Genomic DNA, 13957 nt, shown 5'->3' with positions numbered 1-13957 from the left:
ACGAATTGATCGATTCTTTAATTTATGAATTAATTCGTTGGCGAATGAGTCTCTTATACAAATCAATACGTTCGCGAATGATTCATAAAAAATTGAGTGAATGAATCGATTCGTTCGCGAATGAGTCATTTATACGAATCAATTCGTTCGCGAATGATTCATAGAAAATTGAGTGAATGAATCGATTCGTTCGCGAACGAGTCACTTATACGAATCAATTCGTTCGCGAATGAGTCACTGATATGAATTAATTCGTTGGCGAACGAGTCACTTATACGAATCAAATCGTTCGCGAATGATTCATACAAAATTGAGTAAATGAATCGATTTGTTCGCGAATGATTCACAAAAAATAATTCAATTCGTTCGTGAAAGATTCACCAAAAATTGAGTGAATGAATCGATTCGTTCGCGAACGAGTCACTTATACGAATCAATTCGTTCGCGAATGATTCATCCAAAATTGAGTAAATGAATCGTTTTGTTCGCCAATGATTCACAAAAAATAATTCAATTCGTTCGTGAAAGATTCACCAAAAATTGAGTAAATGAATCGATTCGTTCGCGAATGAGTCACTTATACGTATCAATTCGTTCGCGAATGATTCATCAAAAATTGAGTAAATGAATCGATTCGTTTGCGAATGAGTCACTTATACGAATCAATTTGTTCGCGAATGATTCATTAAAAATTAAGCGAATGAGCCGATTCGTTCGCGAACGAGTCACTTATACGATTCAATTCGTTCGCGAACGAGTCACTTATATGTACGAATCGAATCGTTCGCGAATGATTCATAGAAAATTGAGTGAATGAATCGATTCGTTCGCGAATGAGTCACTTATACAAATCAATTCGTTCGCGAATGATTCATCAAAAATTAAGCGAATGAACCGATTCGTTTGCGAACGAGTCACTTATACGAATCAATTCGTTCGCGAACGAGTCACTTATACGAATCAATTCGTTCGCGAACGAGTCACTTATACGAATCAATTCGTTCGCGAACGAGTCACTTATACGAATCAATTCGTTCGCGAACGAGTCACTTATACGAATCAATTCGTTCGCGAACGAGTCACTTATATGTACGAATCAAATCGTTCGCGAATGATTCATAGAAAATTGAGTGAATGAATCGATTCGTTCGCGAATGAGTCACTTATACGAATCAATTCGTTCGCGAATGAGTCACTGATATGAATTAATTCGTTGGCGAACGAGTCACTTATACGAATCAAATCGTTCGCGAATGATTCATAAAAAATTGAGTAAATGAACCGATTTGTTCGCGAACGAGTCACTTATACAAATCAATTCGTTCGCGAATGATTCACAAAAAATAATTCAATTCGCCAAAAATTAAGTAAATGAATCGATTCGTTCGCGAATGATTCACCAAAAAATCAATCAATTTATTTAATCGCCAATCGTTCGTAAATGATCCGATTCGATTGTAAACATATCAATTGCTGTACAAATGTTTTAAAAAAAGTGAATCAAATTCGTTCGTAAGAGATTCTAATATTTGAAGGAAATACGGTCTTCTCACGCTAAACGCGTGAGTGTTTTTTGCATTGTCAAGTCCATTGGTAAATTTTAAAATAGACGAAAGTCCTTGGCTCCTGTCTTTTGCAATACAATTTTCTTTTGCAATACAATTTTCCAGCATATCCTTCTGACTCATCGTCTTGAAACTCTCGATGAGTATTCTTGTTTTCAAACTTTCAAATTTTCTCGCATTTGTTTCCAATTTTTGAAGTATTTAAGTGTTTTTGGTCGGAGAAGGAGGGGATTCTATCTTACTAAAAGCCTTATGAATCTCCTACTCTTGTACTTACCTTTCAGGACATGATTAAAAATTGAGGAGACGAGGTACTAACTTGAGAAAATTTCCCAACTCAATTTTGTCTATTTATCGAACGAAATCGCAAAAAATCCATCGATTAAACATCGCAGCTTCTTCTGCCAAATGAATCTAAATTATCATCGTTCGATAATTTGCCCGTCCTACTCGAGGAGTACAATAGGTAATGGGTCAGTTTTTGGTACTACTTTTCTCGAAATTATACAAGGATCCTGCAGCGAGATTAGGTAGACGACGTAGTTCACAGTTGGGTAACGAGAAAAACTCACGATGGAAGAGCAACAACAACAGTTGGCATATTTGTCGAGATATCCGATACGTGTTTGATTGTAACCGGTTCGGATATACGGTATGGCTTAGAACAGACGACCTACTTCGATAGTATATAAGCTTATAACTTATGTATTTTTTTTCTTCTGTTGTCATAACGAGCCGTCATCAACAATGTAGCACCTTAGCATCGTCGAAGCGTTGAAAAATACGTTAATTTTACGAGAGGATTTGGCGTCGTTTTGTTTTGTTCTTTTTATTCTTTTTATTCGCAAGTTAATCGAGCTTGGCTGCAGGTAGCTAGTAGCTGTACATATTAACGAGGTGCGGAAAATCAGCCTACCAACACTCAACACTCGACAACAAGTTCATGAGAATCGCGTGGGTGATCGAATAAAATGGAAATTAAACAATAAGGTATACGGTTTTTGGTTTTAATCGACTCCTATTTCTGTCATTTTGGCGAAAATACGTAATCGTCCAAGCTCAACGAACGACGATGACTCCTGAGCAGAGAGATTTAGTTTAAAATTAGAGTAAAAGTCTCGACTAAATAGGTACCTAGTTAAGTTAATGATCGTGTAAATATCGAGCTGAGAGGTGAAATCTACATAGAGATTATCAATACTTACTCGGACGATGACGATGAGACAGTCGACAATAACAATGTATATTTTACGATTATTAAATCAATGGACAAACCAACTCATCGTCAAATAACCCGTATACCATACCAATCTTCTCGGATGCATTTATACTATATTAGTCACGCTTTCTGCTTTTCCGTGATGCCCTCCTCGTTCGGTCTCAATTAATGTCATAATTTTATCATATCGCTTATCACAATTTACATTCATGTGAATTACCTACTATACGACAAGTTCGTAAATGAGAATGAGATCTTCGCTACTTGTATGTAAGAAAATTTTGGCTCGAAGAAACAGATGTTTATGTATGCAAACGTACGTTTGTTGATACATGCATATTACGTACCTAGAATTTATGTATTTTTTAATGTCTCGATTGAACGAATTGAAGGAATATTGCAATCGCTCGTGGCATAGACGACAATTTCGTTTATAACCCTATAACCGCGTTGTTGACAATGTTTATCGATACGATCGATTCGAACGAATAATAATAAAAAATACCATTTTTATATATGTTTCAGATTTGAAAATATTATACGTTTATGGATGTGGTCGGAGAAAGTACGGTATTGATTCACGAAGAAATCGGATATCGCGGAGAGATCCATCGATCGAATTCCGAACACGTTTCTTGATGGAAAATACGAGTATGTCGACTGATCGATGTCGTCTTGGAATCATCGCCGATTATTATAACTAACGTATAAGGTATGCATTACAAACATAGCCATTCTCTCTATAACTTTTAAGTTGACTAATTGTGATGTTGAAAGGAATTGCTAAGTGTTGTTGTTGCTGCGGTGGAATTTTTTATAATATGAATAGGTATTTGAACGAGTTGTACAGGGTGTTCGATAAGATGATTGTGAAATTTTGAAATAGATACGTGACGTGATGTGATGATTTTTGGTTCCGTAGCTGGTGAATTTTGTTGCAGAATTTTAAAATTTTGACGTGCTAAAAATTTCAAAATGAGAGGGAAAAGTTTCATGTTTAAATTGATCATTTTTGCTTTATAGAAAGACAATTTTTAAAGTTTGAAAATACTGTTTCCTTCTGTAGAATCTAGTTTTTTTTTGGAAATTTTGAAGAAGAAGAATGAAATTTTGAAATAGTTGATGTGATGATTTGTGGTTCAATAACTGGTCCGAAATGAGAAGGGAAAGTCCCATGTTTAATTGTCCATTTGCGCTGCAATTTTTAAAGTTTGGAAATGGTGTCTCTTTCTGTAGAATCTCGTTTTTTGAAAATTTAAAGAAGCAGAAGAAGATTTGAAATTGTTTTAAAAAGTAAATTATTGATATTTTGAAGGGACATTTTGTACTTTTCCAGCGTTCTTCATCTTTTAGGAATAATTTTATGAAGCCAGTTGATTTTGTTTGCCTTCAAAATGAGCTCCCAAATTGCCATTTTTCCGAATGACCAATTTCCTGAGCCCACTTTTCCCAAATTTCACCATCTCAAATACACAAAAGTGCAGGGTAAAAATTCAGTTCTTTTTCAAAATTGCATGAAAAGACCTGTTTTTTCTGTTTTATTTTTTTAAAACTTCTCAAAAAGTTTAATTTTGCCAAAATTACTGAAAAAACATTTTTTTGGTCATTTCTTGAAAATCATGCTTTTTTTGCAAAAAATTTAGCTATTACCTACGTTTTTGTCAAAGTTGCAAAAAAATTAGGTTTTTCATCTAAATTGTCAAAAAATCTCATCGTTTACCCCAGATTGTCATTAAAAGTTGAATTGTTGAGTTTGCAAAAATTTAGAAAACCCCTTCTTTTCTGGTCAAAATTTTTGGAAAGTTTTGAGTTTTTTGTTACAAGTCAAAGTCACAAAAAAAAAACATTTTTCTAATCATTTCACCAAAAAATCTTACTCTTTTGCCAAAATTACAAAAAAAATCATACCTTTATCAATATCATCAAAAAGCCTTTTTTTATGGTCAAAATTTTCAGAAAAAGTTGTTTTTTTCACCAAAACATCTATTTTTACTGCCAAAGTTGAAAAGGAAAATTAGTTTCTTATCAAAATTACCGAAAAATGTTAATTTTGGCCAAATATACGAGTAAAATATAAAAGACTGTTCCTTCAAAATTGTCAAAAAATCCCGTTTTTCAAAAAAAAAAAAATCAAAGTTGCTAAGAAGTCTTCTTTTTACCAATATTACAGAAAAAGAAACAGTCTTTCCGGTTAAAATTTCCAGAAAATCTTACTTTTTATGTCATAAAAGCCAAAAATGTAAAAAAATCAGTCTCATGTACCTACTTACCTTTTTTGTCCAAAATTGCAACTTTCTTTTTGTAAAAATTGTAAAAAAAATACACATTTTTGTCAATCAAAATGCACAAAAACCCGTTTTTTTTTTGTAAAAATTTGAATCAGAAAGTTTAGTTTTTTTTGGCCAAGATTGCTCAAAAACCTGTTTTTTCATCAAAATTGTCGAAAAATCGAGTTTTTTTGGTCAAAATTATCGATTTAATTTTTTTTGCTTCTCCAACTTTAAAATGGGACTTTCAACCTTCTGCTCCACATTCAACTTCGATTTATTTAAATTTTTGAAAATTTGAATTCCCAAATTTTCCACAAATAATTGTTCACCTTCTTTCCCCCTGAATTCCAGACATTGAATTTTGAAACTTATTTTCCAAAAATTTTAAATCGTTTGGAAAAAATGATGAATTAGTGAATTTTTGAATTTCCGAATTTTTTAAAGAAACGAGCGAGCAGGGAAATCACTTGAAGTGAGACATGCGTCGATTTAGACTTCAGAGTTGGCAATATTCGTAAATTTTGATTTTTGCTGCAAAAGTTCGCGAACGTTAATGAAAATTTTCAAATTCAAAATAACAAAGCATATAAGAACCCTTGTGGATAAGTAATATTGGTAATGTCGAAATTACTTTTGAGATTTTTGACGATTTTTAAAAAAAAAATAGGTAGGTACCTATTTCTATTTTTTCGCGGGTAATTTTTTTTAACGAAATGAACCTGTGGAAGCTGTGGAGTGTTCATATTGAACATCATCCAAAATTTTAGGTGCCAAAATTCACTCCCTCGCCTACCAAAGCAATTTTAAAGTCCTCAAGATACGTAGAATTTTTTTAAACTCTCTGGGGGCTCCAGAATGGATCAAAAGTGATTATTTTCGAACAGAAGATGATTTAAATAGGTACATTTCGTTTGAAAAAAACTGCCAATAGTAAGTAATTTGTCTACCTCTTCCTCCTTCCATACGAAAAATCAACATTGCTGCTGAAAATTTTAGTCAGGAGGAATTTTAGAACACGCTCTTTTGAACTAGGAGAGGAGAAATGTACCTAACTTTGGTCTCATAAGACTTACTCGTATTTTCAACTTTGATTTAATATTTTCATCCCAATGTTGAAATACTTATGTTGAGGCTGTACTACTCGTATGTACTTCAGTTTTTTCGAAATTCGCGGGAAGAGGGTTCAAAAATTTTAAAAATTAGTTTTTGGATTATTCTGCCGGATGAACTTTTTTTTGAAATTATCGTTTTTCCAAAAATATTTATGTTGATTTTAGCGTCCTTCCCTCAAATTTGTAGCTCTCGAAATAGAAATTGTCCCTTCACGAGGTATTTTTAAGAGCAAAAGCTTACACATTGTAAAAAAATTAGTTTCCTAGCTCAGAGGCGAAATTGATATTGAGGATATGTTGTAGTTGCGGTTCAGTTTTTTTAAAATGGGGGGGGGGGGATGCAAAATTCCTAAAAATTTGGAATTTAAGGAGATTCTCTTCTCTTATGGAACCAAATCGGTTCAAATTTTGGGTTCAAGGTTAAAATATCTACATTTTCTCACAATTTTTTATTTTTATTTTAGCATTTCCCTCCCCAAATTTGGGACCCTCAATTGACCCTTCCTTATATTTTTAGAATCGAGTACTCGTTGAGACCTTTCGATTTGGAAAATAGCTTTCCATAACTATCATAAGACGAGTTATGCCCTTTTATCGATTTTTATTGAGTAATTGAGTACCCCCTTCCTCTTCACCTCCCCCTCCCTAAAAAAGGTGGTGAAATTGTTCACATTTTTAGCAGATACTAAGAATTAGCACATATTATTGAAACCGTTTAAGGTTATTTCCCAGTTTTACCAATTTTTTTTTGAGGGGGTGTTCAAAAACTCAAAAAATGGTTTTTGGATCAATTTCCTTCTCTGTTCCTCCACATCAGTTTAAATTTGGAATTTGAAGTTAAAACGCGATTTAGGAGAAAACACTTTGTCAACAAAATTTCACTTTGATTTTGGTATACCCTTCTTCCCCCCTCCCCCCCAAAAAATTGGGTCTTTGAAATCAAAGTCGGACCTTTGCTGGGGAATATTTGAGTGCTTTGTAGACCTGGAATTGTTTCGATTTCGGATTGAATTTTTTTTATTTTGGAGGGGGGTGATGAATTTGAGAATTGATGGATTTTTTTCAAAGTTTAGAATGTGACACTTTGAAATTTTGGTAAACATGTTTGATCATTTTGTATTTCACATTTTGAGAGAACTGGCCCTGGCAAGAGAGATCCGGTCCAGAAGAAGACATTGTCCTCGAACTCGAATTGCCTGGAACGTTCATTGCAGAAATGCATGGCCTGAAAACTAATGCAGGGGTTAAACTTTCAAAGTTCATTGAAAAAATTCAATTTTTGTAACTATGGGAATAGATCAATTTTGTCATTTACTTTGGGATGCTTTTGGTTCTCAATTCCCCCAAATGTGAGTTTTGGTTCCAAAGCCTGGCTATTGGACAATCATGATTTCTGTAATTTTTCCTGAGAAGGTCTAATTGAAATCAATTTGAAGGAAATGTTGATGCAAAACAAAAATTGAACAAAAAATGTGTTGGGAGGGTGCTCAAATTCTTAATTAACCAACTCAAACTATAAAATTCTGCTAACAAGATGTTACCTATTTATTTCTATATCCTCCATCCTCCTATACAATTTGATGATGATTAAATTGAATGAATTCTCATTCGAGATAAAAGAAGAGTTTACCTTATGAATGACAAAATAATGACAAATGGCAACAATAAACAACTGATCTGTTCGATTGTTTTGACGCGCTTTGAATTGATAGACATGGACACAGACAGATACCTACATGAAAACATTATATTATTATCGTATTATGGCAAACGTGGTCCATTATTATTACGATACTCGCCTACCTATACCAATACCGTTGTCGATTGTTCGTCGACGAGAGTTAAACGGCTCGCTAAATAGACCTCATCTGGTGACCGTTCGCCGTGAAATGAAATAAACGCACCAGACACCAGATGACAAGGTTAAGCTTTTATATATACGGTTATCGCACACAGAGATAACCTTATACTTGTATAGCCAGTGCGAAAAAGTTATTTTGTCATTGGTACTGCAGATAGATTGGCAAATACGCGAATTAAGGTAACGGGAAAAATCGATTAAAATTTCGTAGGTAGGTACCTACTTGTATCGCGAGCGGAAAAAAAAGATATTTTTGATCGTTGAGTTAATGGTCGAAGCGATTATGGTTATCTGTAACGGTCCGAAAACGAAATCGATATCGATGTCGAAGTCGATTTCAAATTAGTATACCTAATTATACCATACCTGTTACGACTTACGATTTTACCAAATGCCGTCAGTCAATCGTCATAATCGTCATAGGGTGTACTCGTATAACGTATATATACTGTATGCAGTATGCAATGCACCACTACATACGTACGTATATATGTCGAAGTCGAAGTACAGCATAAATACGTGTCTGTAAATTATTATAATTAGCGAACAAGAGTTGAATACCCTTCGGCCTTGTGCACTTCTATACCTACCTGGCAATGGCATGGGAATTGGAAATGGCTAAATTAAATGCTCGAGTTTACCTACCTATCTTTGCCTTTCTCTGTCCACATGCTCTGTAGTCTGTATTGTGGCCGCAAGTTCTCAAGCTAATGATGAGGAATCTGCTTTATAGGTATTGTGTGCTAATAAAGGATGTGTTTTTGTTTACCAGCTGCACAGTACACACCTGTAGATTCCGGTCGTGATGGTAATTTAATTAATTTTTTATTCTGTTTTGCTTGTCTTGTAAAGGTAAACCGAGTCGTTGGAGGAAAAAAACGGCAAAATGGTGAAAATGTCCGAAACCATTATCTGCCAGCGGTTCATACAGAATGCCTGGAAGAAAGATTTATGCTCGAATTGCTTCAAGTCGAAAGAAGATCACGCCGTTCCGGAGAAAAAGATCACGTATAGGTGGACATCTCACGTGGATAATTTTCCGCAGCATGTAAGTGAAGTGTACTTATTGGAGTGGGTTTTTTTGGATTTGGGTTTGTTCGCTTATTTTACTGAAATTTGATTGGTTGAAAAATTCGAGTGATGGTTTTTAGGTGGAGTAGTTTCAATTTTTTGTGGTGGGGGGGGGGGGGTGATAGGGACACAATTTCTTAGTAAACAAGCTCATTTCCCACAACATTTATTCCAGTTTCCTGAAATAGTGATTTTTGTTTGAATTTTCACCAAAATCGTGACTTTTTGTAAAAGTTTTTAACTTTTGAATCGATGAGAAATTTTGAAAATTTCAGAATTTCTATAAATTAATGAAAAAATGGAAAAACTAATAAAATTCTTGGAAAATATCAGTAAATTTTACTGGCAAAGAGCCTTTTTTAATTTTAGATTTTGTATACTTTTTATTATTTTATTATTTTTTTGCCAATTTTTCAGTGATTTTTCGTCACTTTTTAGGTGACTTGGAGTTCTTGATTATTTTAGTAAAATTGTTCGCAAATTTTTCTCTGTTGTAACGTTGAGTATTCTTTGAAGAATTGTTGAATTTTGCAACATTTTTGGTATTTTTTTGGCCAAAATTGAAGCTATTTTATGATTTTTTAAAACATTTTTCAAGTGGAAATTAGATTCAACAAATGTTCACTGGTCTCCAAGTTTGCTCAATTTTTTAAAAATTCAAAAAATTTTGATTTGAATCCTAATTTTGTTGCAAAATTTTCTTTTGAATATTTTCGGTACTAAGAAAATTTTCAATTTTTTTCAAAGAACCGGTTTTAATAATTTTTTGAAAAATTAATTATTTTCCAACTCAGCTATTTTTTTTTGCGAATTTTTCAAAATTAATAATTATGACTCTTCCCACCAGATATGATCAAATTTTGAGAAAATATGTAAATAATAAACCATTGTGAAATATCGTTTGATGTAAGTATGTATTTTTAATACCGCTGATTTCAAATTTGAACTTGAGTTTCGAAATAAGCTCCCCCCTCTCCCTCCAAGCATCGTTGTGAGCCCTCAAATTTAAAAAGAAATGACCGTGTGAACTATTTTTGGGAGATTTTTTAGTCGTGCTTATTTCGAAATTCAACTAAAATTGTCGTATGAGCCTGTCATCCTGAAAAAATGAAAAAATAAAATACCTACTTAGGCTTATTTTGAATTTTAATCTGATACAAGCTGCTCATGCTGATTTTCCTGCTTTAATCCTGACTTTTCTGCTTCATGTCGTGCTATCCTGCTTTTTCGATCTCATTTTACACAAAAATGGACAAAACATCGTCCTTCTTCCATTGTTTTAAACGAAGTTGTAGTTTACATTTTCATCTCTTTTTTTTCAGAACTTTAAAATCATTCTTAAACTTTTTTTCGATTTTTTTGTTCTATTGAAAAAATGAAAAAATGAAAAATTTTCACTCAAATAGATCGTAACCCCCCCCCCCACCCAATTCCTCCTCCCACCAAAAAATTTGTTTGTTCTATTGAAAAAATGAAAAGTTTTCACTCAAGTAGATCGTAACCCTGCTCCTCCTCCTCCTCCTCCTCTTGCTCCTCCCCCCCAAGTACGTAGAAACAGTCGAGACTTGAATGCAGTTTTGCTTCTCAGGAGTTTTTGAATTCAATTTTTTATGCAATCCTAATCTGAATTTTTTGCAAAAATGGCCAAAATATTCTGGTTTTTTTTTTGGGTTTTTAAACTAAAATTGAAGTTGTCCATTGATATCTCTTCTTCTTTCAGAATTTTGGAATTATTAACATGATTTTTTCAATTTTATTGTTCTTTTAGAAAAATGAAAAATTTCGAATAAATTGCAACTCGCCCTACAAAAAAAAAGAAAAAGAAATTGAAGCATTTGAAAAAAAATGTCATCATCCTGCGAAAAGATCTGATTTTGCTTTATTTTTTGATGTAGTCTGGTTTTTTTTGATGTAGTCTGGTTTCTGAGGCAACTCGAACTCAATTTTTCAAGCAAGCCCTCTTAAAAGTCTCAACTTTTTTAAAATAAAAGATTAAAATTCATGTGGCTGTTTTTCTGCCTTTTCAGAAGTATTGATTTTAAATTTCAACTTGCTTTTTTGGTTCAAACTTTTTTACTAAATTCTTCAATAAAACTTTCAATTTCGATATTTATTCGAAAATTTTATTTCGAAATTTTTTTAACGTTCATCAGAACTGCGTTGAGAGATTATCTTTAGATTTAATCTTTTCAATCTATAAATGTCCGAAGTTGGAAAATAGGAACTGCTCAGAAACATCGAGACCCTCATCTCCTTCCCCAACGCCTGAAGTAGTCAGGACCAGGAGTGGAATGATGATAAATCAATTTTATGGAATTCTGGAGCTTTGAAGAGTTCGTGAAGTTGGTATCAAAAAAACAAATTGAAATTCCAGATCATCGCCTCTGAAACCCCTTTGGCATGTTGCACAATTTTTCTGAGCTTTAAGGACTTTTCTCGAGGTTGAGGGGGCTTTTATATGAGTTCGAGATTTCTAGAAGACAAGAAATCCTCAAAAATCAGGACTTTTTGTCGGATTTTTTTTCAAAATGCTCCAGGTTTTTTTGAAGGGCGAAAAAAAAACAGCGACTGATGATAATTTCAAAATCCTCGAAAAAGAAATGAAAATCCAAAAAATTTCAAGTTTGGTGAAAAATTGGAAAAAAAGCAGGACTTTTTGGCAATTTTAGAAGAAATTAAGTGAGCAAAAGCAGAAAATTCAAGATTAGTATGAAGTGTTTTTGTTTCCCTGGGGTTGAAATTCAAAATATACTTCTACGAAAACCCACCAAACCAAGTCACGAATTTTTCAAAGGTCAGAAATGATTCGTTTTGGTCTCTCGAGGTTTTAGGAAGAGGAGGGGGGGGGGGTCCATTTTGAAAACATGAGAGTAAAAGAACCTGGCATAATAATACTAATACAGGAGGTCCTTCCGATTAGGAAACGTACTTTTTTTTACCCGATGGTCTATTTTTTTCAAACATCCCAAAAAGAAGTCCTCTTTTTTGACGAAAGGTCCTTTGTTTTTCGAATTTTTGAATCGTCATTTTCGCTAGGAGGATCGGTCGTTTTTCGATTTTGAGTTCTATTCGACGAGGGGACTGTTGAAAATGGACCTCAAAATTTGAAATTCTTCCTACGTGTTTTTGAGTTTATTTGGTCATGTTTTTTTTTTGCTAATATCTCTATCAAAATTTAGAAAAAAATTGAAACATAACCCTGTCATATTATTAGACACCATTTTGTATTCGGTAAAATTTTTAGGATTAGAATAACTTTGAAAAAAATTCTTGGCCGGTAAAGCTTTTTTTGGAAAATTGGAATTTTTTCAACGAGGGAATATTGAAAAATTTTCCTACAAACTTGAAGTACATACTTACTTACCTGGCTGTTAATAATCGAAATAATCGAAAATTTTCAACGAACATTTTTTCTCCCCTGCAACATCAAACTTAACGTAAACATTAAAAAAAATGAAAATTTATGGAATTTTATTAGATATTTATTGGGTTAAAAAATCCAAAAGCTTGAAAAAAATTGAGAAAATTTCGAAATTTGATCAAAATTGGTGAGAAATCCACAAACTTGATTTATTTTTGTTGAATAAAAAAAAAAACTTTTTGAGAAAAATTGGAATCACTAAAATTATTTTTTGGAAAAATCTGAAATTGAGCACCCTATACTGAGAGTATCCAACAGGTGGTGAAAGTAATGAAAAAGTAGTGAATTTTTGTTAGAAAGGTAGTGAAAAAATGAAAAAATTCAAGTACGTTCCTTTTTCTCGATCTTTATTCCGTAGAAAAGAGCCCATTTGTCGACTTTTTTAGAGCTTGAATCACATATTCTTGCTTTTTTTCCACATGAAAAACTTATTGTTCAAATTCAAAAAATGTTAAAAGTTTGAATCAGAAAAATGAACTCTTCTCTGCACGAAGAAAGTGTTTTTTTTTTGCTTCTCTCAAAACATGGATTTTTGAAAGTTTTTGAAAATTTATAATTCGAGAAGTGAGAATCCATGGTTTTTGGTGAAATTCTTTGATCTTCCCTGGTAACAATACTTCTTCCCATTTCCCAAATTTCCCAAATTTTTGCCTACATTTTTCTGTCTGAGGTGAGACACCCCCCCCCTCGTTCAGTACGCCTCTAATCCGCTTGGTTTATAAAAATTCGAAAAGCGAAGAATTCTACTGTAGAATTTTGTCTCCCCCGGCCCCATTTCCTTTTAAAATTTCGAGTGTTTGAAAAATGTTCTGCTAAAAGTCCTGATAAAGTCTTGCTTTTTTATTTTGAAACTTTGTCAAGACACCTTTTTCTTCCAATTTCAATTTTTTAAAGCATTTTCCTGCAAAAAATTTGACATTGTCAATGTTTTGTGTTTGGGAGGGGGGAGGGGGTTCAAGTGAATAAAAAGTAGTGTAAATGTAGTTTTTTCAGAAAAAACTAGACAGCTAAGCTTGAAAAGTGTGCGTGGCTAGCTGCCTTTTCTACAGCTATAACCGTTATTACATCTAGGTAGTGCATAAGTGAATCAACCATGTCACAGTGATGAGAATTTTTGAAACTCTCACTGCTTCAAAATAATAATTGTTTTTCAGTGTTTTCATATTTTCCAAATTACAATAGGTATTTCAGAATAATTTATAAGCTTGTATTGCTTCTGAATTAAGAAATTTCTAGTTGTTTTTCATAGTTTGCATTGTTTTAAAATTTACAAAATTTCAAATCAATTTCCCGAATTCCCCATCGCTACAATTTCATAAAGTTTTCAATAAATTTTCAGAATTTTGCATTGCTGCTGAGTTAGGAAATTTGCAATCAATTTTTAGAATTCACATTGCCTGTGAATAGTCAAATTTTGAATAATTTTTCAGAATTCTTA

The 13957-nt window shown here is 33.1% G+C and overlaps 1 protein-coding gene across 2 annotated transcripts in view; it reads left to right on the top strand.

The window, feature by feature from the left end:
- LOC135842467 (uncharacterized) overlaps positions 1-13957 on the top strand; it is a 91516-nt gene that overhangs the window by 60661 nt on the left and 16898 nt on the right. For both annotated transcript variants that reach the window (XM_065359941.1, XM_065359943.1), the window contains exons 2-3: positions 3310-3496; positions 8880-9075. In XM_065359941.1, the coding sequence (XP_065216013.1) occupies positions 8914-9075 (162 nt within the window). In that variant the 5' untranslated portion in view covers positions 3310-3496; positions 8880-8913. The remainder of the gene's footprint in view (positions 1-3309; positions 3497-8879; positions 9076-13957) is intronic.

The sequence above is a fragment of the Planococcus citri genome, chromosome 4 (genome assembly GCF_950023065.1).
Source record: "Planococcus citri chromosome 4, ihPlaCitr1.1, whole genome shotgun sequence".
Classification (NCBI taxonomy): Eukaryota; Metazoa; Arthropoda; class Insecta; order Hemiptera; family Pseudococcidae; genus Planococcus; species Planococcus citri.
The sequence above is the reverse complement of the archived record's forward strand: the minus strand, read 5'-3'. Positions and strand labels throughout refer to the sequence as shown.